This window comes from Salvelinus namaycush, chromosome 2 (genome assembly GCF_016432855.1).
Source record: "Salvelinus namaycush isolate Seneca chromosome 2, SaNama_1.0, whole genome shotgun sequence".
NCBI classification, from domain to species: Eukaryota; Metazoa; Chordata; class Actinopteri; order Salmoniformes; family Salmonidae; genus Salvelinus; species Salvelinus namaycush.
Window position 1 is genome coordinate 55,109,182 of NC_052308.1, and position 21,569 is coordinate 55,130,750.

The 21,569-nt window shown below is 42.6% G+C and overlaps 1 protein-coding gene across 1 annotated transcript in view; it reads right to left on the reverse strand.

Moving 5' to 3' along the window:
• Window positions 1-232: 232 nt before the first annotated feature.
• The window catches only part of chd6 (chromodomain helicase DNA binding protein 6), a 122,838-nt gene continuing 101,501 nt past the window's right edge, over window positions 233-21,569 (reverse strand). The window contains exons 35-38 of the mRNA XM_038966077.1: window positions 21,144-21,332; window positions 12,712-12,855; window positions 2,065-2,169; window positions 233-1,863 (exon numbers count right to left, since the gene is read on the reverse strand). Of these exons, the coding sequence (XP_038822005.1) occupies window positions 766-1,863; window positions 2,065-2,169; window positions 12,712-12,855; window positions 21,144-21,332 (1,536 nt within the window). The 3' untranslated portion in view covers window positions 233-765. The remainder of the gene's footprint in view (window positions 1,864-2,064; window positions 2,170-12,711; window positions 12,856-21,143; window positions 21,333-21,569) is intronic.

Here is a 21,569-nt window from a genome sequence, read left to right on the forward strand (position 1 = left end):
GCTAACACAACGTGCCATTGGAACACAGGAGTGATGGTTGCTGATAATGGGCCTCTGTACGCCTATGTAGATATTCCATTATTATTATTATTATTATTATTATTATTATTATTTTTTTTTTAAATCAGCCGTTTCCAGCTACAACAGTCATTTACAACATTAACAATGTCAATACTGTGCTTTTATTTAAAAAACAAGGACATTTCTAAGTGACCCCAAACTTTTGAACGATAGTGTACTTTCAATAACCAAAAATGTTTTATTTCTAGCTGTTTGAAGCTGGTGTACAAAACAAAGTAAAAATCCGCAAAAACAAAACTTAAGAACAGGGAGCATAGAAGAAGCGCACAGAACAGATCTACCGCTTCTTAGACTTGCTTTCAATGACAATGACAGCTCTATAACTCACATTTCTATGTGAATTTGGTCAGGTTGCCCAAAAAGTTACATATTGCAGCTTTAAAGTGCCACGCTCATGATGCAGCAGACCGTCAAGGCTGCTTGATCCGTGACAACCATGTAATACTGATTAGCAGTTCCTCCCTTCCGTCGCTTGCAAGTGTGTGTTTGCATGCAGGAGTGTCCATCACTTTCATGAAGTTCTTGAATGGAGCATGTGTGGGTATATACAGTATAACATAATCACAAGTTTGCTACAGGGCAGGAGCTCTATAAACATTAAGTGGATAATAAAAGTCTTTACAGGAACATTAACTTACACACCACAAACTTTACACTTTTGCACGGTAAGAAAGAGGGAGAAGTCTATTGTGAATCCTGTACCCCCCTTGACTCTCTCTCCTTCTCATCTCCGGGTAGTTTTTCCTCCTCCATCACTCTATTCCCCTCCGTTTCTCTCTCCTCTTCAATGCTCTTCTCTGGGTTGACCTCTGGAGAAGCATGGGAGTCGTGTCCCGTGACCTCCTCCTGAACGTTGTCCTCCATCTGATGCTCCCTAGCCTCCGGCCCGGCCTGGTCAACCGTGCTCTCCCCAGTCTGACCATCGCTGGGTGTTTTCGGAGGCCCACTGTCCGTCTGTAAGTGGCTGTGGCTGCTTGCCTCCTCCACCACCCCTTCCTCCCTTGTTCTTTTCTTCTTCCTCTTAGGGCTGCCGGAGGACTCTGTGGGTGGCATGCCTGGCAGCGCCATGATGCCCCCGTGTGGGAGGAACATGTGAGGGTACAGCAGTCCATGGGACAACCCTGGAACAAGGAAAGGGTTGAAGGCCAGGTGGCTGCCACTGCTACTGCTGACGCCACTGCAGCTGCTGGCTGCCGCAGTGGTGATGGCTGCGATGCTGTGGCTGCCTATCGCGCCTTGCTGCTTTTCCTCTGTCGACTGCTTGTCCTCCCTCTTTCTCTCTCCGTCAGACTGCATGCCGGAGCCATCTGCTTGTGTGCTTGAAGACGCCTGGCCGGGGCCTCGTGAGGGGCTACTAGCCGCGGAGGAAGCCGTAGTGGTGGTAACTGCAGCCGCTGAGGAGGTGGGAGCGGAGCTGGTGGGCGGCTGTCCCATCAGCCCCTGAACACTGAACATGTGGGGGGCGCCATGTATGCCGTGGAACATCATGGGAAGCATGCTCAGGCCGTTCTTGGCATCTTCACCAGCGGACACGGCGAAGCCATGGGGGAATCCCATCAGGCCCGTGAGTGGGATGCCCTGGACATTGCGGAGGTTCTGGAGGCTGACCAAGTCCATGCTGCCGATCAGGCTGCCGTTCATGAAGAGTGGGCCCATGGGTGACTCCGAGAGGAGGGGCTTGGGCATCTCGCTGCGAGGACGACGGCCACGGCGGCGGGGCCCCTGGTCGCGGCACACGGGCTCTGTGAGTATGCGGGTGAACTTTCCCTCGGGAAGAAAGCCCTGGAAACACAAGGCATTAGCTTGAGGAAAATGCAGGAAGTGTTTTGAAGGACATCTGTACTCTTTGTAAGGCAGTAGGTTCTGAGAACTGTCTGTACTACTCAAGATGTTCAAATGCCAAATTAAAAATGGCATTCTAATGAAACTATTTGATGAGACACTTGTGTGGATGAGAGAGAGTGAAAATTCCATGCTACTCACAGAGTGTTTCACAACATCTGCCCAGTCGGGTGCCACGTAGTACTCAGTATTCGCGTCCAGCCATCGGGAGAGCTCCTTGATTGCTGGAGCCATAGCACCCCCAAGCTACAGAACAGGAATATACAGCCCTTAATCAGTTGTACACACACACATACCATAAATATAACTGATGCATTTGTGTGTAATTCAGGTTGTTATCTTGTCAAAGCAAGTCAAACATTACATTTCATGCAAATTCCTGAAAGTTATGTCTTATCAAAGGAGTGTATTTGATCAATGTGAAGTAGTACAGTTGGGTGGGGAGAAGTGTCTTCATTCACCTGTTAAGTAGCTAGACTTTCAAGCGAATATTGTAAAGTTTCCATCAAAAAGAACTTAGTCGTATAATAACTCCTCATTTACCAAATAAAAAACAAGTTATGTGTTTCCATCCCATTTTTAACAGTTGATGGTTTTGCCACAAAAAGTTTTGCAATAAATAACAAATGTGCCAACTCTGGTATGGTGTAGCCAACAGTTCCCAGACAGGGTACAATGCAGAGGGTGATGAAATTATGGATAAGAGCAAGATAATTTGTATTTGTCAATTGGCAGCCAAACACCGTCACCATCATACAAATTAAGACCATCAAAAAGTATTTGGAAATTAGCATCAAGCTCAGCGTGCACTTTCACCACCCTGTGAAGTTCTTATTTCCTCTGCAGCCTAATAAACTGAACAGTGCATTCGGAAAGTATTCAGACCCCTTGACGTTTTCCATATTTTGTTACGTTACAGCCTTATTCTAAATAGTTTTATCCCCCACATCAATTGACACACAATACCCCATAACTACAATGAAAATAGGTTATGACATTTAAAAAAACTGAAATATCACATTTACATAAGTAGTCAGACCCTTTACTCAGTACTTTGTTGAAGCACCTTCGGCAGCAATTACAGCCTTGAGTCTTCTTGGGTATGATGCTACAATCTTGGCACACCTGTATTTGGGGAGTTTCTTCCATTCTTCTCTGCAGATCCTCTCAAGCTCTATCAGGTTGGATGGGGAGCATCGTTGCACAACTATTTTTAGGTCTCTTCAGAGATGTTCGAACGGGTTCAAGTCCAGGCTCTGACTGGGCCACACAATGACATTCAGAGACTTGTCCCGAAGCCACTCCTGCATTGTCTTGGCTGTGTACTTAGGGTCGTTATCCTATTGGAAGGTGAACCTTTGCCCCAGTCTGAGGTCCTGAGCAGGTTTTCATCAATGATCTCTCTGTACTTTGCTTCGTTCATATTTCCCTCGATCCTGACTAGTCTCCCAGTCCCTGCCGCTGAAAAACATCCCCACAGCATGATGCTGCCATCGTGCTGTGGGGATGTTCAATCTTGGTTTCATCAGACCATAGAATCTTGTTTCTCATGGTCTGAGAGTCCTTTAGGTACCCTTTGGCAAACTCTAAGCGGGCTGTCATGTGCCTTTTACTGAGGAGTGGCTTCCGTCTGGCCACTCTACCATAAAGACCTGTTAGGTGGAGTGCTGCAGAGGTGGTTGCCCTTCTGGAAGGTTCTCCCATCTCCACAGAGGAACTCTGGAGCTCTGTCAGAGTAACCATCGGATTCTTGGTCACCTCATTGATCAAGGCCCTTCTAACTTGATTGCTCAGTTTGGCTGGGCGGCCAGCTCTAGGAAGAGTCTTGGTGGTTCCAAACTTCTTCCATTTAAGAATGATGGAGGCCACTGTGTTCTTGGTTACCTTCAATGCTGCAGACATTTTTTGGTACCTTTCCCCAGATCTGTGCCTCGACACAATCCTGTCTCGGAGCTCTACGGACAATTGCTTCGACCTCATTGCTTGATTTTTGCTCTGACATGCACTGTGGGACCTTATATTGACAGGTGTGTGCCTTTCATGTCCAATCAATTGAATTTACCACAGGTGGACTCAAATCAAGTTGTAGAAACATCAAGGAAGATCAATGGAAACAGGATGTACCTGAGCTCAATTTCGAGTCTCATAGCAAAGGGTCTGAATACTTATGTAAATAAGGTATCGTTTATTTATTTTTTAATACATTTGCAAAAATGTCTAAAAACCTTTTTTCCACTGTCATTTTGCGGTATTGTGTGTAGATTGACGAGGATTTTTATTTATTTAATCCATTTTAGAATAAGGCTGTAACATAAAATATGTAAAAAGTCCAGTGGTCTGACTACTTTCTGAATGCACTGTACATGCTTTCCCAAGTCATTGTGGGAGGAACACGCAACATCACATGACTGCAAGTTTACTGTGACATGGTTATTCTATTAACATTTGCTTGAAAAAGTATTTCCACTGCCATTTGTCACATACAGTGCCATCAGGAAGTATTCACCCCTTTTCCCACATTTTGTGTTACAGCCTGAATTTAAAATAGATTAAAGAGATTTTGAGATTAGAGATGTTGTCGTCACTCGCCTACACACAATACCCCATAATGTCAAAGTAAGTATTTTTTTATAATTTTTTTTTGCCAGTTAAATTAAACAGAAAAGCTGAAATGTCTTAAGTCACTAAGTATTCAACCCCTTTGTTATGGAAAGCCTAAATAAGTTCAGCAGTAAACATTTGCTTAACAAGTCACATAATAAGTTGCATGGACTCACTCTGTGTGCAATAATAGTGTAACATGATTTCTGAATGACATCCTCATCTCTGTTCCCCACACATACAATTATCTTTAAGGTCCCGCAGTCAAGCAATGAATTTCAAACACAGATTCAACCAAAAAGAGCAGGGAGGTTTTCCATTGCCTCGCAAAAAAGGACACCTATTGGTAGATGGGTAAAACATTTGAAAAGCAGACATTAAATATCCCTTTGAGCATGGTAAAGTTATTAATTACACTTTGGATGGTGTATCAATACACCCAGTCACCACAAAGCTACAGGTGTTCTTCCTAACTCAGTTGCCGGAGAGGAAAGAAACCTCTCAGGGATTTCACAATGAGGCAAATGGTGACTTTAAAACAGTTAGAGTTTAACTTCTTGACGCTAGGAGGCAGAATTTTTATGTTTGGAAAAATAACGTTCCCAATATAAACGGCCTATTTCTCAGGTCCAGATGCTAGAATATGCATATAATTGACAGAGTAGGATAGAAAACACTCTAAAGTTTCCAAAACTGTCAAAATATTGTCTATGAGTATAACATAACTGATTTTGCAGGCGAAAACCTGAGGAAATCCAACCCGGAAGTGACTCTTATTTTGAAAAATCACTGTTCCATTGCCTGCCTTTCGTCCATTTAAAGGGATATCAACCATATTCCTTTTCCTATGGCTTCCTCAGGGTGTGAACAGTCTTTAGACATAGTTTCAAGCTTTTATTCTGAAAAATGAGCGAGATTTATCAAATCGCGTCGGTGGATAGACGGATGTCCTTCCATTAGTTCATGCGAGCGACACTGATAGCTCGACATTTTCTTTCTCTCCTTTCTTGAATAGTTTACAGTCCGGTTGAAATATTATCGATTACTAATGTTAAAAACAACCTGAAGATTGATTATTAAAAACGTTTGACATGTTTCTACGAACTTTACGGATACTATTTGGAATTTCGTCAACCCTTGATGACATGCCTAAGGCTGTGGAATACTGAACATAACGCGCCAAACAAATGGAGGTGTTTTGATATAAAAATAATCTTTATCGAACAAAAGGAACATTTGTGTAACTGGGAGTCTCGTGAGTGCAAACATCCGAAGATCAAAGGTAAGCGATTCATTTTATTGCTTTTCTGGCTTTCGTGACCAATCTATATTGCTTCTAGCTGTTCGTAATGTTTTGTCTAGTGATCGATAAACTCACAAACGCTTGGATTGCTTTCGCTGTAAAGCATATTTTCAAAATCTGACACGATAGGTGGATTAACAACAAGCTAAACTGTGTTTTGGTATATTTCACTTGTGATTTCATGAAAATAAATATTTTTTGTAATTATTTTTGAATTTGGCGCTCTGCAATTCAGCGGTTGTTTACGAAAATGATCCCGTTAAAGGGATCCGTGCGACAAGAGGTTAATGGCTGTGATAGGAGAAAACTGAGGATGGATGAACAACATTGTAGTTGCGCTACAATACTAACCTACATGACAATGAAATGGAAGAATAAAAATATTCCAAAACATGCATCCTGTTCAGAGGTCGACCGATTAATCGGAATGGCCGATTAATTGAGGCCGATTTCAAGTTCAACAATCGGAGATCGGTATTTTTGGACACCGATTTGTCCGTTTATTTATTTATTTTTTACACCTTTATTTAATCTTTATTTAACTAGGCAAGTCAGTTAAGAACACATTCTTATTTTCAATGACGGCCTAGGAACGGTGGGTTAACTGCCTCGTTCAGGGGCAGAACGACAGATTTTTACCTCGTCAGCTCGGGGGATTCAATCTTGCAACCTTACAGTTAACTAGTCCAACGCTCTAACCACCTGATTACATTGCACTCCACGAGGAGCCTGCCTGTTACGCGAATGCAGTAAGCCAAGGTAAGTTGCTTGCTAGCATTATACTTATCTTATAAAAAACAATCAATCAATCAATCATAATCACTAGTTAATTACACATGGTTGATGATATTACTAGTTTATCTAGCGTGTCCTGCGTTGCATATAATCGATGTGGTGCGTATCGTTGCTCCAATGTGTACCTAAACATAAACATCAATGCCTTTCTTAAAATCAATACACAGAAGTATATATTTTTTTAAACCTGCATATTTAGCTAAAAGAAATCCAGGTTAGCAGGCAATATTAACCAGGTGAAATTGTGTCACTTCTCTTGCATTCATTGCATGCAGAGTCAGTGTATATGCAACAGTTTGGGCCGCCTAATTTGCCAGAATGTTACGTAATTATGACATAACATTGAAGGTTGTGCAATATAACAGGAATATTTTGACTTATGGATGCCACCCGTAAGATAAAATATGGAACGGTTCCGTATTTCACTGAAAGAATAAACGTCTTGTTTTCGAGATGATAGTTTCCGGATTCGACCATATTAATGACCTAAGGCTCGTATTTCTGTGTGTTATTATGTTATAATTAAGTCTATGATTTGATAGAGCAGTCTGACTGAGCGATGGTAGGCACCAGCAGGCTCGTAAGCATTCATTCAAACAGCACTTTCGTGCGTTTTGCCAGCAGCTCTGCTGTTTATGACTTCAAGCCTATCAACTCCTGAGATGAGGCTGGCGTAACCGATGTGAAATGGCTAGCTAGTTAGCAGGGTGCGCGCTAATAGCGTTTCAAACGTCACTCGCTCTGAGACTTGGAGTGGTTGTTCCCCTTGCTCTGCAAGGGCCGCGGCTTTTGTGGAGTGATGGGTAACGCTGCTTCGAGGGGGGCTGTTGTCGTTGTGTTCCTGGTTCGAGCCCAGGCGAGGAGAGGGACGGAAGCTATACTGTTACACTGGCAATACTAAAGTGCCTATAAGAACATCCAATAGTTAAAGGTTAATGAAATACAAATCGTAGAGAGAGAAATAGTCCTATAAATACTATAATAACTACAACCTAAAACTTCTTACCTGGGAATATTGAAGACTCATGTTAAAAGGAACCACCAGCTTTCATATGTTCTCATGTTCTGAGCAAGGAACTTAAACATTAGCTTTCTTACATGGCACATATTGCACTTTTACTTTCTTCTCCAACACATTGTTTTTGCATTATTTAAACCAAATTGAACATGTTTATTTATTTGAGGCTAAATTGATTTTATTGATGTATTAAATTAAGTTTAAAAAAGTGTTCATTCAGTATTGTTGTAAGTGTCATCAAAAATCGGCCGATTAATCGGTATCGGCTTTTTTGGTCCTCCAATAATCGGTATCGGCGTTGAAAAATCATAATCGGTCGACCTCTAATCCTGTTTGCAACAAGTCACTAAAGTAAAACTGCAAAAAAATGTGTCAAAGCAATAAACTTTGTGCTGAATACAAAGTGTTATGTTTGGGGCATATCCAATACAACACATTACGGAGTACCACTCTGCATATTTTCAAGCATAGTGGTGGCTGCATCATGTTATGACTATGCCTGTAATCGTTAAGGACTGGGGAGTTTCTCAAGAAAAATAAATGGAATGGAGCTATTCAAAGGCAAAATACAAGCAGAAAACCTGATTCAGTCTGCTTTTCAAACACAGAGATTAATTCACCTTTCAGCAGGACAATGACCTAAAACGCAAGACCAATCTACACTGGAGTTGCTTACCAAGAAAACAGTGAATGTTCCTGAATGGCCGAGTTACAGTTTTGACAGGACTTGAAAATCTATGGCAATCCCTGAAAATGGTTGTCTAGCAATGATCAACAACTAATTAGAGAGATTGTAAAGAATTTTGAAAGAATAAATTGGCAAATGTTTCACAATCCAGGTGTGGAAAGCTCCTAGAGACTTACATCTGTAATCGCTGCCAAGGGTGATTCTACAAAGTATTGACTCGGGTATGAATACTTACATAAATGAGATATTTTTGTATTTCACTTTCAATAAGTTAGCAAAAATTTCAAAAAACGTGTTTTTACTTTGTCATTATGGGGTACTGTGTGTAGATTGGTTAGATCTAAAAAAAAACATATTTAATACATTTTGAATTCAAGCTGCAACAACAAAATGTAGAATGTCAAGGAGTACAGTGAAGGCACTGTATCTAATTCAGACCAAAAAAGTATCCACCACTGAGGAACGTATTTTGTTTTGATGACATTTAGGAAAGTTTTTGCTGTTTCCAAAATTTGCTGTTTCCATCAGGCCTGTTGTAGGGCTGGGCGATATGGCTTGAAAATCGTATCTTGATTTTTTTCAAACTTATGGGCGATTCCCAATATACAGTGCATTGGGAAAGTATTCAGACCCCTTGACTTTTTCCACATTTTGTTACGTTACAGCCTTATTCTAAAATGGTTTAAATACAACAAAACCCCTCATGACAAAGCAAAAAGTTATTTTGAGATGTTTAAACAACTTGATTGGAGTCCACCTGTGATAAATTCAATTGATTGGACATGATTAAGAAAGGCACACACCTGTCCATATAAGGTCCCACAGTTGACAGTACACGTCAGAGCAAAAACCAAGCAATGAGGTCGAAAAAAATTGTCCGTAGAGTAGTATAATGGCTGCCGTTTTACAGGCTCCTAACCAATTGTGCTATTGTGTATTTTTTTCATGTTATTTCTAACTTATTTTGTACATAATGTTTCTGCCACCGTCTCTTATGACCAAAATAGCTTCTGATTATCAGAACAGCGATTACTCACCTCTTACTAGACAAACATTTTTTCTTTAATGAGTCGGACGCGAAGGATTTTCTTCAGACACCGGACAAGGCCCAAATCCCCGTTATTTGTATGAAGAAGAGACAAGAGTTATATGGCTGGGTTTTCCGTGCATCGGCAAGATAGAGTAGCTGCCTCCGGTAAGACATGGGGTGGCGGTCTGTGTATATTTGACAATAACAGTTGATGCACGAAATCTAATATTAATGAAGTCTCTATGTTTTGCCCGCCTGAGGTAAAGTATCTCACGATAAGCTGTAGACCACAATATTTATCAAGAGAGTTTTGAACTATATTTTTCGTAGCTGTCTATTGACCACCACAAACCGATGCTGGCACTAAGACACTCAACGAGCTGTATACGGCCATAAGAAAACAAGAAAATGCTCGTCCAGGTGGCGCTCCTAGTGCCTGGGGACTTTAATGCAAGGAAATAAAACAATTTTACCTAATTTCTACCAGCATGTTACATGTGCAACCAGAGGGGGGAAAAAACCCACCTTTACTCCACACACAGAGACGCATACAAAGCTCTCTCCATCGCCCTCCATTTGGCAGATCTGACCATAATTAATCAGTCCCCCGCCTGTACTCCCTGTTCACCCATGACTGCATGGCCAAGCACGACTCCAACACCATCATTAAGTTTGCAGATGACACAACAGTGGTAGGCCTGATTACAGACAACGATGAGACAGCTTATAGGGAGGAGGTCAGAGACCTGGCAGTGTGGTACAAGGATAACAACCTCTCCCTCACTGTGATCAAGACAAAGGAGATGATCGTGGACAACAGGAAAAGGGTGGCCGAGCATGCCCCCATTCTCATCGACAGGGCTGTAGTGGAGCAGGTTGAGAGCTTCAAGTTCCTTGGTGTCCATATCACCAACGAACTGTCATGGTTCAAACACACCAAGACAGTCGTGAAGAGGGTACGACAAAGCCTATTCCCCCTCAGGAGACAGAAAAGATTTGGCATGGGTCCTCAGACCCTCATAAAGTTCTACAACTGCACCATCGAGAGCATCCTGAATGGTTGCATCACTGTATGGCAACTGCTCGGCCTCCGACCGCAAGGCACTACAAAGGGTAGTGCTTACGGCCCAGTACATCACTGGGGCCAAGCTTCCTGCCATCCAGAACCTCTATACCAGGCGGTGTCAGAGGAAGGCCCTAAAATTTTTCAAAGACTCCAGTCACCCTAGTCATAGACTGTTCTCTCTGCTACCGCACGGCAAGCGGTACCGGAGTGCCAAGTCTAGGTCCAAAAGGCTTCTTAACAGCTATTATCCCCAAGCCATAAGACTCAAGAACAGATAAAAAAAATGATGGCTAGCCCGACTATTTGCATTAACCCCCCCCCCATTTTACGCTGCTGCTACTCTGTTTATTATCTATGCATATTTACTTTACCTCTACCTACATGTACATATTACGTTAATTACCTCGACTAACCTGTGCCCCTGCACATTGACGCTGTATATATATATATATATAGCCTCGTTATTGTTGCTTTTTAATAATTATTTTACCACTTATTTTGTAATAAAACGGCATTGTTGGTTTGTAAGTAAGCATTTCACTGTAAGGTCTATACCTGTTATTCGGGGCATGTGACAAATACAATTATTTGATTTGATTTAGAGCTCCGAGACAGGATTGTGTCGAGGCACAGATCTGGGGAAGGGTACCAAAACAATGCAGGAGTAGCTTCGGGACAAGTATCTGAATGTCCTTGAGTGGCCCAGCCAGAGCCTGGACTTCAACCTGATCGAACATCTCTGGAGACCTGAAAATAGCGACGCTCCCCATCCAATCTGACAGAGTTTAAGAGGTCTGCAGAAAGGAATGGGAGAAACCCCCCAAATACTGGTGTGCCAAGCTTGTAGCGTCATATACCCATTAGATTCGAGGCTGTAATTGCTGCAAAAGGTGCATCAACAAAGTAGTGAGTAAATGGTCTGAATAATTATGTAAATGTGATCAGTTTATTATTTTTAATGAATCTGCAAAAATGTCTAAAAACCTGTTTTATCTTTGTCATTATGGGGTATTTATTGTGTAGATAAAAAAAATAATTAAATCAATGTAACAAATTGTGGAAAATGTCAAGGGGTCTGAATACTTTCCGAATGCACCATCTTGATTTGTGCAAAGCTGTCAAGGCAAAGGGTGGCTACTTTGAAGAATCGAAAATATAAATATATTTAGATTTGTTTAACACTTTTTTGGTTACTACATGATTCCCTGTTTGATCTAATAGGTCTGATGTCTTCACTATTATTCTACAATGTAGAAAATAGTAAAAATAAAGAAACTCTTGAATGAGTAGGTGTCCAAACTTTTGACTGGTACTGTATACTTCCATACATTCTTTCCTAGCGCTAACTGCGTAGCCCAAACTGTTTGGACGCTCTAGCTGTCACCTTTCACTGCAGATGTAGAAGTGCGACATCGGCAGGTGCGGTGGATTGAGACGATTCCAATGCAAAAAATAACATATCACTCTAGCTTGAACTTTTATTATGGTAATTGGATTTTCGCAGGGGAGCAGACAGACTCTAGGAGGTTAACCTACTTTTCTGCAATAATGACTGATCTTGCTTTCAAGTATGTCTATAAAAATGTCTTTTTTTCAGAACCATGCACATCCACTAATAATGACCAACTTCTGGTAGTAGGCATTATAGAAAATTAACACAGGTCTCATGAACAATCTCTCAAGCACAAGCCCACATGCTAGTGAGTAGCTAGCTAATCTTTAAATGTAAAGCCAACTTGGATCTATTTGCTTGTTAACGAAGGTAGAACAGTGGAACTGAATACATCCTCCTGTCCGTCTGCAACTGTTTGAACAACATGGCCTGTTCACTTTGTTTAGATGTTGAAATCAAGTGGCTAAAATGCTGCTAGCAGTGCGTGGTACCGCAATGCTGCGCGCGACAGAAACTGAGCATTAATATTCCAGTCACGTTCACTGATACTCCCATTTTATTAGGGTCTGCTCTGTTCTAAATTTTGGGAGTTGAGACATAAAAAGGGTATCGTTAGAAGGGGAATCAACCGATTCTGTTGGAAGTTGCACAGTGCACACAGCACAGGAGCAAAAGAAAGGAGACCAAAAAGACAAACATTCATAAAAATGAAAAAATATAAAATAAAACTAGATTCTTGCGATGCAGGCATTTGGAACATCGCGCTAAACATAGTTTTTTTATCCGACAGGTACTTTACTCTCATATGGTTGAATGGAAACATGATTCATGTCAGTGATGTTAAGTGTGCTTGTGCATCAGTGTTGGTGTGTGGTTGTGTGTCAAAAAGGTTACCCTGCGGCCAGTGCTTCTGTGGACCACGGGCACCCTCTCCTCCCCTGTTAGGGAGTTGACGTCCAGCTTGGTGGGGTCTTTGCAGCGATGTCTCCGCTGTTTGGGCCGCTCCACAAAGCTGTGCAACATCGCTGCGCCAGGAGACTGAAACCCCAGATTTGGCAAGATCAGCACACTACAACATCACCTGTCATCACGTGGTTGGAGAGTGACTTATCCAATAGAACTCAAGAGTATTCTTCAATGAAAGCTTCTCTAACATCAGGTATGTACAGTGCAGTATCCCTCAGGGCAGTTTCCTTGTGCCGCTACTTTTTTCTATTTTCACAAATATTTTGCCATTTGTCTTACAAGAAGCTAAAATGACCATGTATGCTGACAATTGCACACTACAGTCGTGGCCAAAAGTTTTGAGAATGACACAAATATTAATTTCCACAAAGTTTGGTGCTTCAGTGTCTTTAGATATTTATGTCAGATGTTACTATGGAATACTGAAGTATAATTACAAGCATTTCATAAGTGTCAAAGGCTTTTATTGACAATTACAGGAAGTCGATGCAAAGAGTCAATATTTGCAGTGTTGACCCTTCTTTTTCAAGACCTCTGCAATCCGCACATGGCATGCTGTCAATTAACTTCTGGGCTACATCCTAACTGATGGCAGCCCATTCTTGCATAATCAATGCTTGGAGTTTGTCAGAATTTGTGGGTTTTTGTTTGTCCACCCACCTCTTGAGGATTGACCACAAGTTCTCAATTGGATTAAGGTCTGGGGAGTTTCCTGGCCATGGACCCAAAATATCGATGTTTTGTTCCCCGAGCCACTTAGTTATCACTTTTGCCTTATGACAAGGTGCTCCATCATGCTGGAAAAGGCATTGTTCGTCACCAAACTGTTCCTGGATGGTTGGGAGAAGTTGCTCTCGGAGGATGTGTTGGTACCATTCTTTATTCATGGCTATGTTCTTAGGCAAAATTGTGAGTGAGCCCACTCCCTTGGCTGAGAAGCAACCCCACACATGAATGGTCTCAGGATGCTTTACTGTTGGCATGACACAGGACTGATTGTAGCGCTCACCTTGTCTTCTCCGGACAAGCTTTTTTCCCCGGATGCCCCAAACAATCGGAAAAGGGATTCATCAGAGGAAATTACTTTACACCAGTCCTCAGCAGTCCAAACCCTGTACCTTTTGCAGAATATCAGTCTGTCCCTGATGTTTTTCCTGGAGAGACGTGGCTTCTTTGCTGCCCTTCCTGACACCAGGCCATCCTCAAAGTCTTCGCCTCACTGTGCGTGCAGATGCACTCACACCTGCCTGCTGCCATTCCTGAGCAAGCTCTGTACTGGTGGTGCCCCAATCCCGCAGCTGAATCAACTTTAGGAGACGTTCCTGGCGCTTGCTGGACTTTCTTGGGCGCCCTGAAGCCTTCATCACAACAATTGAACCGCTCTCCTTGAAGTTCTTGATGATTCGATAAATGGCTGATTTAGGTGCAATCTTACTGGCAGCAATATCCTTGCCTGTGAAGCCCTTTTTGTGCAAAGCAATGATGACGGCACGTGTTTCCTTGCAGGTAACCATGGTTGACAGAGGAAGAACAATGATTCCAAGCACCACCCTCCTTTTGAAGCGTCCAGTCTGTTATTCGAACTCAATCAGCATGACAGAGTGATCTCCGTCCTCGTCAACACTCACACCTGTGTTAACGAGAGAATCACTGACATGATGTCAGCTGGTCCTTTTGTGGTAGGGCTGAAATGCAGTGGAATTTTTTTGGGGGGATTCAGTACATTTTGCATGGCAAAGAGGGACTTTGCAATTAATTGCAATTCATCTGATCACTCTTCATATCATTCTGGAGTATATGCAAATTGCCATCATACAAACTGAGGCAGCAGACATTGTGAAAATTAATATTTATGTAATTCTCAAAACTTTTGGCCACGACTGTACACATCAGCACCTGCAGCTAGTGAGCTCACTGAGACTCTTAGCAAGGAGTTACAGTCAGTGTCAAAATGGGCAATTAAATGCATAAAACCAAAAGCATTGTATTTGGTTCAAAGCATTCATAGACCTAAACCTCAACTGAAGTTGTGCATAAATTGTGTGACCATTGAACAAGAAGATGAACTCCTAGCAGCAACACTGGATGGTCAGTTATCATGTTCAAGTCATATTGACAAAGTTGTTGTGAAGATGGGGAGAGTTACGTTGTTATAAAAAATATGTTATTCTGTACTAGTTGTTGAGGCTTTGATCTTGTCTCATCTTGATTACTGTCCGGTAATATGGTCAGTGCAGCAAAGAAAACCCTAGTATAGCTGCAGTTGCCTCAAAACAAAGTAGTACTCCTTGCCCTTAACTGCACACACAGAACTAACATCAACAAAATGCATGACAGTCTTTCATGGTTGAGGAGAAATCGACTACGGTACTTCTCTTCTAGTCTTGAATAAGAAACATGTGTGTTTTAAATGCCCACCCACGTGTATAATCTTTTTGCAAACACTTCAAACAGACATACATAATCCACCAAACACGCCACTAAAGTTTGCAAGATCGAATCCCAGAGTTGACAAGGTAAAAATCGGTTGTTCTGCCCCTGAACAAGGCAGTTAAACCACTGTTCCTAGGCCATCATTGAAAATAAGAATTTGTTCTTAACTGACTTGCCTAGTTAAATAAAGGTACAAAAAAAATAAAAAATAAAATGATACCCAAACCAAAAACGGATTTAATGCATTGCTCAGTTACAGTGGGGAGAACAAGTATTTGACACACTGCCGATTTTGCAGGTTTTCCTACTTACAAAGCATGTAAAGGTCTGTAATTTTTATCATAGGTACACTTCAACTGTGAGAGACGGAATCTAAAACAAAAATCCAGAAAATCACATTGTATGATTTTTAAGTAATTAATTAGCATTTTATTGCATGACATAAGTATTTGATCACCTACCTACCAGTAAGAATTCCAGCTCTCACAGACCTGTTAGTTTTTCTTTAAGAAGCCCTCCTGTTCTCCACTCATTACCTGTATTAACTGCACCTGTTTGAACTCGTTACTTGTATAAAAGACACCTGTCCACACACTCAATCAAACAGACTCCAACCTCTCCACAATGGCCAAGACCAGAGAGCTGTGTAAGGACATCAGGGATAAAATTGTAGACCTGCACAAGGCTGGGATGGGCTACAGGACAATAGGCAAGCAGCTTGGTGAGAAGGCAACAACTGTTGGCGTAATTATTAGAAAATGGAAGAAGTTCAAGATGACGGTCAATAACCCTCGGTCTGGGGCTCCATGCAAGATCTCACCTCGTGGGGCATCAATGATCATGAGGAAGGTGAGGGATCAGCCCAGAACTACACGGCAGGACCTGGTCAATGACCTGAAGAGAGCTGGGACCACAGTCTCAAAGAAAACCATTAGTAACACACTACGCCATCATGGATTAAAATCCTGCTGCGCACGCAAGGTCCCCCTGCTCAAGCCAGCGCATGTCCAGGCCCGTCTGAAGTTTGCCAATGACCATCTGGATGATCCAGAGGAGGAATGGGAGAAGGTCATGTGGTCTGATGAGACAAAAATAGAGCTTTTTGGTCTAAACTCCACTCGCCATGTTTGGAGGAAGAAGAAGGATGAGTACAACCCCAAGAACACCATCCCAACCGTGAAGCATGGAGGTGGAAACATCATTCTTTGGGGATGCTTTTCTGCAAAGGGGACAGGACGACTGCACCGTATTGAGGGGAGGATGGATGGGGCCATATATCGCGAGATCTTGGCCAACAACCTCCTTCCCTCAGTAAGAGCATTGAAGATGGGTCGTGGCTGGGTCTTCCAGCATGACAACGACCCGAAACACACAGCCAGGGCAACTAAGGAGTGGCTCCGTAAGAAGCATCTCAAGGTCCTGGAGTGGCCTAGCCAGTCTCCAGACCTGAACCCAATAGAAAATCTTTGGAGGGAGCTGTATTGCCCAGCGACAGCCCCGAAACCTGAAGGATCTGGAGAAGGTCTGTATGGAGGAGTGGGCCAAAATCCCTGCTGCAGTGTGTGCAAACCTGGTCAAGAACTACAGGAAACGTATGATCTCTGTAATTGCAAACAAAGGTTTCCTTACCAAATATTAAGTTCTGCTTTTCTGATGTATCAAATACTTATGTCATGCAATAAAATGCAAATTAATTACTTAAAAATCATACAATGTGATTTTCTGGAATTTTGTTTTAGATTCCGTCTCTCACAGTTGAAGAGTACCTATGATAAAAATTACAGACCTCTACATGCTTTGTAAGTAGGAAAACCTGCAAAATCGGCAGTGTATCAAATACTTGTTCTCCCCACTGTATATATAGAGCCATGTCATCGTGGAATGCTCTGGTACCAGAGGTTACCCATGCAAAAATATAAAGGTTAGCTTAAAAAATACAGATACAAAAAAAAACATAGTATCACAGCACCTCTCCTCTTTCTAAAGATCGAATTTAACTATAATGAACAAAAATATGAACGTAACATGCAACAATTATATTTTTTTACAGAGTTACAGTACATAAGGAAATCAGTCAAAGGAAATACATTCATTAGGCTCTAATCTATGGGCCTTGGAGGTCATAAGCCCACCGACTTGGTAGCCAGGCCCCCCCTCCTCAGACGATTCCGCAGGTGGAGAAGCCGGATGTGGAGGTACTGGGCTGAAGTGGTCTGCGGTTTGGTAGCCGGTTGGACCTACTGCCAAATTCTCTAAAACAATATTGGACGCAGCTTATGGTTGAGAAATGAACATTAAATTCTCTGGCAACAGCTCTGGTGGTCATTCCTGCAGTCAGCATGCCAATTGCATGCTCCCTCAAAACTTGAGACATCTGCAGCATTGTGTTGTGTAACAAAAGCGCACATTAAAAAAGTGGTCTTTCACTGTTCCCAGCACAAGGTGCAACTGTGTAATTATCATGCTGTTTAATCAGCTTCTTGATATTCCACACCTGGTGGATGGATTATCTTGGCAAAGGAGAAATTCTCACGAACAGGGTTATAAACAAATTTGTGCACATCATTTGAGAGAAATAAGATGTGTGTATGGACAATTTCTGGGATTTTTATTTCAGGTCACGAAACTTGGGACACACACTTTCCATGTTGCGTTTATATTTTTGTTCAGTAAACAAAAATAAACTACATGACCAACTGTATGTGGACTTCTGCTCGTCGAACATCTCATTCCAAAATCATGGGCATTAATATGGAGGTGGTCACCCATTTTCTGCTATAACAGCCTCCACTCTTCTGGGAAGACTTTCCACTAGATGTTGGAACATTGCTGCTGGGACTTGCTTCCATTCTGCCACAAGAGCATTAGTGAGATCAGGCACTGATGTTGGACGATTAGGCCTGGCTCGCAGTCGGCGTTCCAATTCATCCCAAAGGCATTCGATGCTGTCGAGGTCAGGGCTCTGTGCAGACCAGTCAAGTTCTTCCACACCGATGTCGACAAACCATTTCTGTATGGACTTCGCTTTGTGTATAGGGGCATTGTCATGCTGAAACAGGAACGGGCCTTCCCCAAACTGTTGCCACAAAGTTGGAAGCACAGAATCGTCTAGAATGTCATTGTATGCTGTAGAGTTAAGATTTCCATTCACTGGAATTAAGGGTCCTAGCCTGAACCATTATTCCTCCTCAACCAAACTTTAGTTGGCACTATTTATTGGGGCAGGTAGCGATCTCCTGGCATCCAGATCCAGATTTCTCAGTCGGAGTGTCAGATGGTGAAGCGTGATTCATCACTCCAGAGAACACATTCCCAATGCTCCAGAGTCCAATGGCGGCGAGCTTTACACTCCAGCCGACGCTTGGCATTGCGCATGGTGACCTTAGGCTTGTGTGCGAGCGGCTGCTCGGCTATGGAAACTCATTTGATGAAGCTCCGGAAAAACAGTTTGTGTGCTGATGTTGCTTCCAGAGGCAGTTTGGATCTCAGTACTAAGTGTTGCTACCAAGGATAGACCATTTTTACGCACTATGCGTTTCAGCAATCAGCGGTCCCGTTCTGTGAGCTTGTGTGGACTACCACTTTGCGGCTGAGCCGTTGTTGCTCTTAGATGTTTCCACGTCACAATAACAGCACTTACAGTTGACCGGGGCAGTTCCAGCAAGGCAGAAATATGACAAACTGATTTGTTGGCATCCTATGACGGTGCCACGTTGAAAGTCAAGAGTTTTTCAGTAATTGTCGACTTCACTAATTTGAAGAGGTGTTCACATACTTGTGTGTGTGTGATACACACACACACACACACACACACACACACACACACACACACACACACACACACACACACACACACACACACACACACACACACACACACACACACGGTCAAAAATTATAGTTTCAACAATGTAGAAAATAGTAGAAATAAAGAAAAACCCTTGAATGAGTAGGTGTGTCCAAACTTTTGACTGGTACTGTACATACATAGTGCCTTCGGAAAGTATTCACACCCCTCGACTTTTTCCACATTTTGTTACGTTACAGCCTCCTTCTAAAATTGGTTAAAAACATTTTTTTTTTTTTACACACAATACCCCATTATGACAAAGCAAAAACAGGTCAGGTTGAATAGGGAGCATCGCTGCACAGCTATTTTCAGGTCTCTCCAGAAATGTTTGATCGGGTTGAAGTCCGGGCTCTGGCTGGGCCACTCAATGACATTCAAAGACTTGTCCCGAAGCCACACCCGCGTTGTCTTGGTTGTGTGCTTAGGGTTGTTATCCTGTTGGAAGGTGAACCCTTGCCCCAAGGGTGTGGAGGTCCTGAGCGCTCTGGAACAGGTTTTCATCAAGGATCTCGCTGTACTTTGCTCTGTTCATCTTTTCTTCGATCCTGACTAGTCTTCCACTCCCTGTAGCTGAAAAACATCCCCACAGCATGATGCTGCCCCCACCATGCTTCACTGATGGTGCCAGGTTTCCTCCAGATGTGACATTTGGCATTCAGACCAGAGTCCTTTAGGTGCCTTTTGGCAAACTCTAAGTGGGCTGTCATGTGCCTTTTACTGAGGAGTGGCTTCCGTCTGGCCACTAACATAAAGGCCTGATTGGTGGAGTACTGCGGAGATGGTTGTCCTTCTGGAAGGTTCTCCCATCTCCATAGAGGGACTCCAAAGCTCTGTCAGAGAGACCATCGGATTCTTGCTCACCTCCCTGACCAAGGGCCTTCTCCCCCATTTACTCAGTTTGGCCAGGTGGCCAGCTCTAGGAGGAGTCTTGGTGGTTCAAAACTTCTTCAATTTAATAATGATGGAGGCCACTGTGTTCTTGGGGATTTTCAATGCTGCCGAAATGTTTTGGTACCCCTTCCACAGATCTGTGTCTCGACACAATCCTGTCTCGGAGCTCTACGGACAATTCCTTTGACCTCAAGGCTTGATTTTTGCTCTGACATGCACTGTCAATTGTGGGACCTTATATAGACAGGTGTGTGCCTTTCCAAATCATGTCTAATCAATTGAATTTACCACAGGTGGACTCCAATCAAGTTGTCGAAACAGCTCAAGGATGATCTATGGAAACAGGATTCACCTCAGCTCAATATCAAGTCACATAGCAAAGGGTCTGAATACTTATGTAATAAAAAAAAAAAATGTAACCTTTATTTAACTAGGCAAGTCAGTTAAGAACAAATTCTTATTTACAATGACGGCCTACCCCGGCCAAACCCTAACCCGGACAACGCTGGGCCAATTGTGCGTAGCCCTATAGGACTCCCAATCACGGCCAGTTGTGATACAGCCTGGAATCGAACCAGCGTCTGTAGTGACGCCTCTAGCAGTGCCTTAGACCGCTGCACCACTCGGGAGCCCAAAATAAAAGTATGTTGGTTATTTTTTATAATTCGTTTTTTAAAAAGGGAAAAAAACGATTTTCATTTTATGGGGTATTGTGTGTATATTGATGAGTAAAAAAAGTATAATTTAATACATTTTAGAATAAGGCTGTAAAATGTGGAAAAAGGGAAGGGGTCTGAATATTTTCCCGAATGCACTATATAACTCTTATTTAATTAAATTCCAAATAAATTGTTTTAATGTAATATCTTATGTTGTTCTTGTCTATTACTATTCTGTACTTTCTCATCTATTTGTATGTTTTATGTGGACCCCAAGAAGCGTAGCTGCTGCATATGCTGTAGCTAATAGGGATCCCAATGAACTAAACCAAACAATATTCTCTTACTATAAAACCTAGCGGCTGTTGAGTTGAACCCTCTTAACATAAACTTTCTCACAATTTCAGAAAACATATGGGTTCCCTCCACCTGCTTATTCCCTCTTGATTCCAGGAATCCTCCAACGGAGAGGGAATCGTCCAACTTGGATTTCTGGAGACACTTTTTTTTGACAATGATCAACTCACCGGTGCAAAAGTGGGCAGTTCCATGTTGTAGTTAGGATTCTGCCGCAGCCATTCCATTAGGCCCTTGTTGGCAGCCTCTCTGTCGATGGCCACCACCTCTGGCTGGGTGGGTGTGGAGGGTCCCGGGGGGCACTCCGGTGGGGAGGAGGTGGACGACACCGCAGAATGGCTGATGACTTCTACCCTACCCTGTAGAGGAAAAAATGAGAGAACTCATAATCAGATGTCCTTGATTCACCACTCAAATCTAGTATGAAGCTCTAGTGGCACAACCTTGCATACCAATGCACATGAATTGCCTCCTCCAAGCACGAAACCACAAGAGTGAACTTTATTGTCCTTCCCCCTGGACTTGGTAGGGGGACAGGTCCACAGTAATTATCATCAAAACCAGGAGGGGTAGAAAACTAGTACCATTAAGCTGTC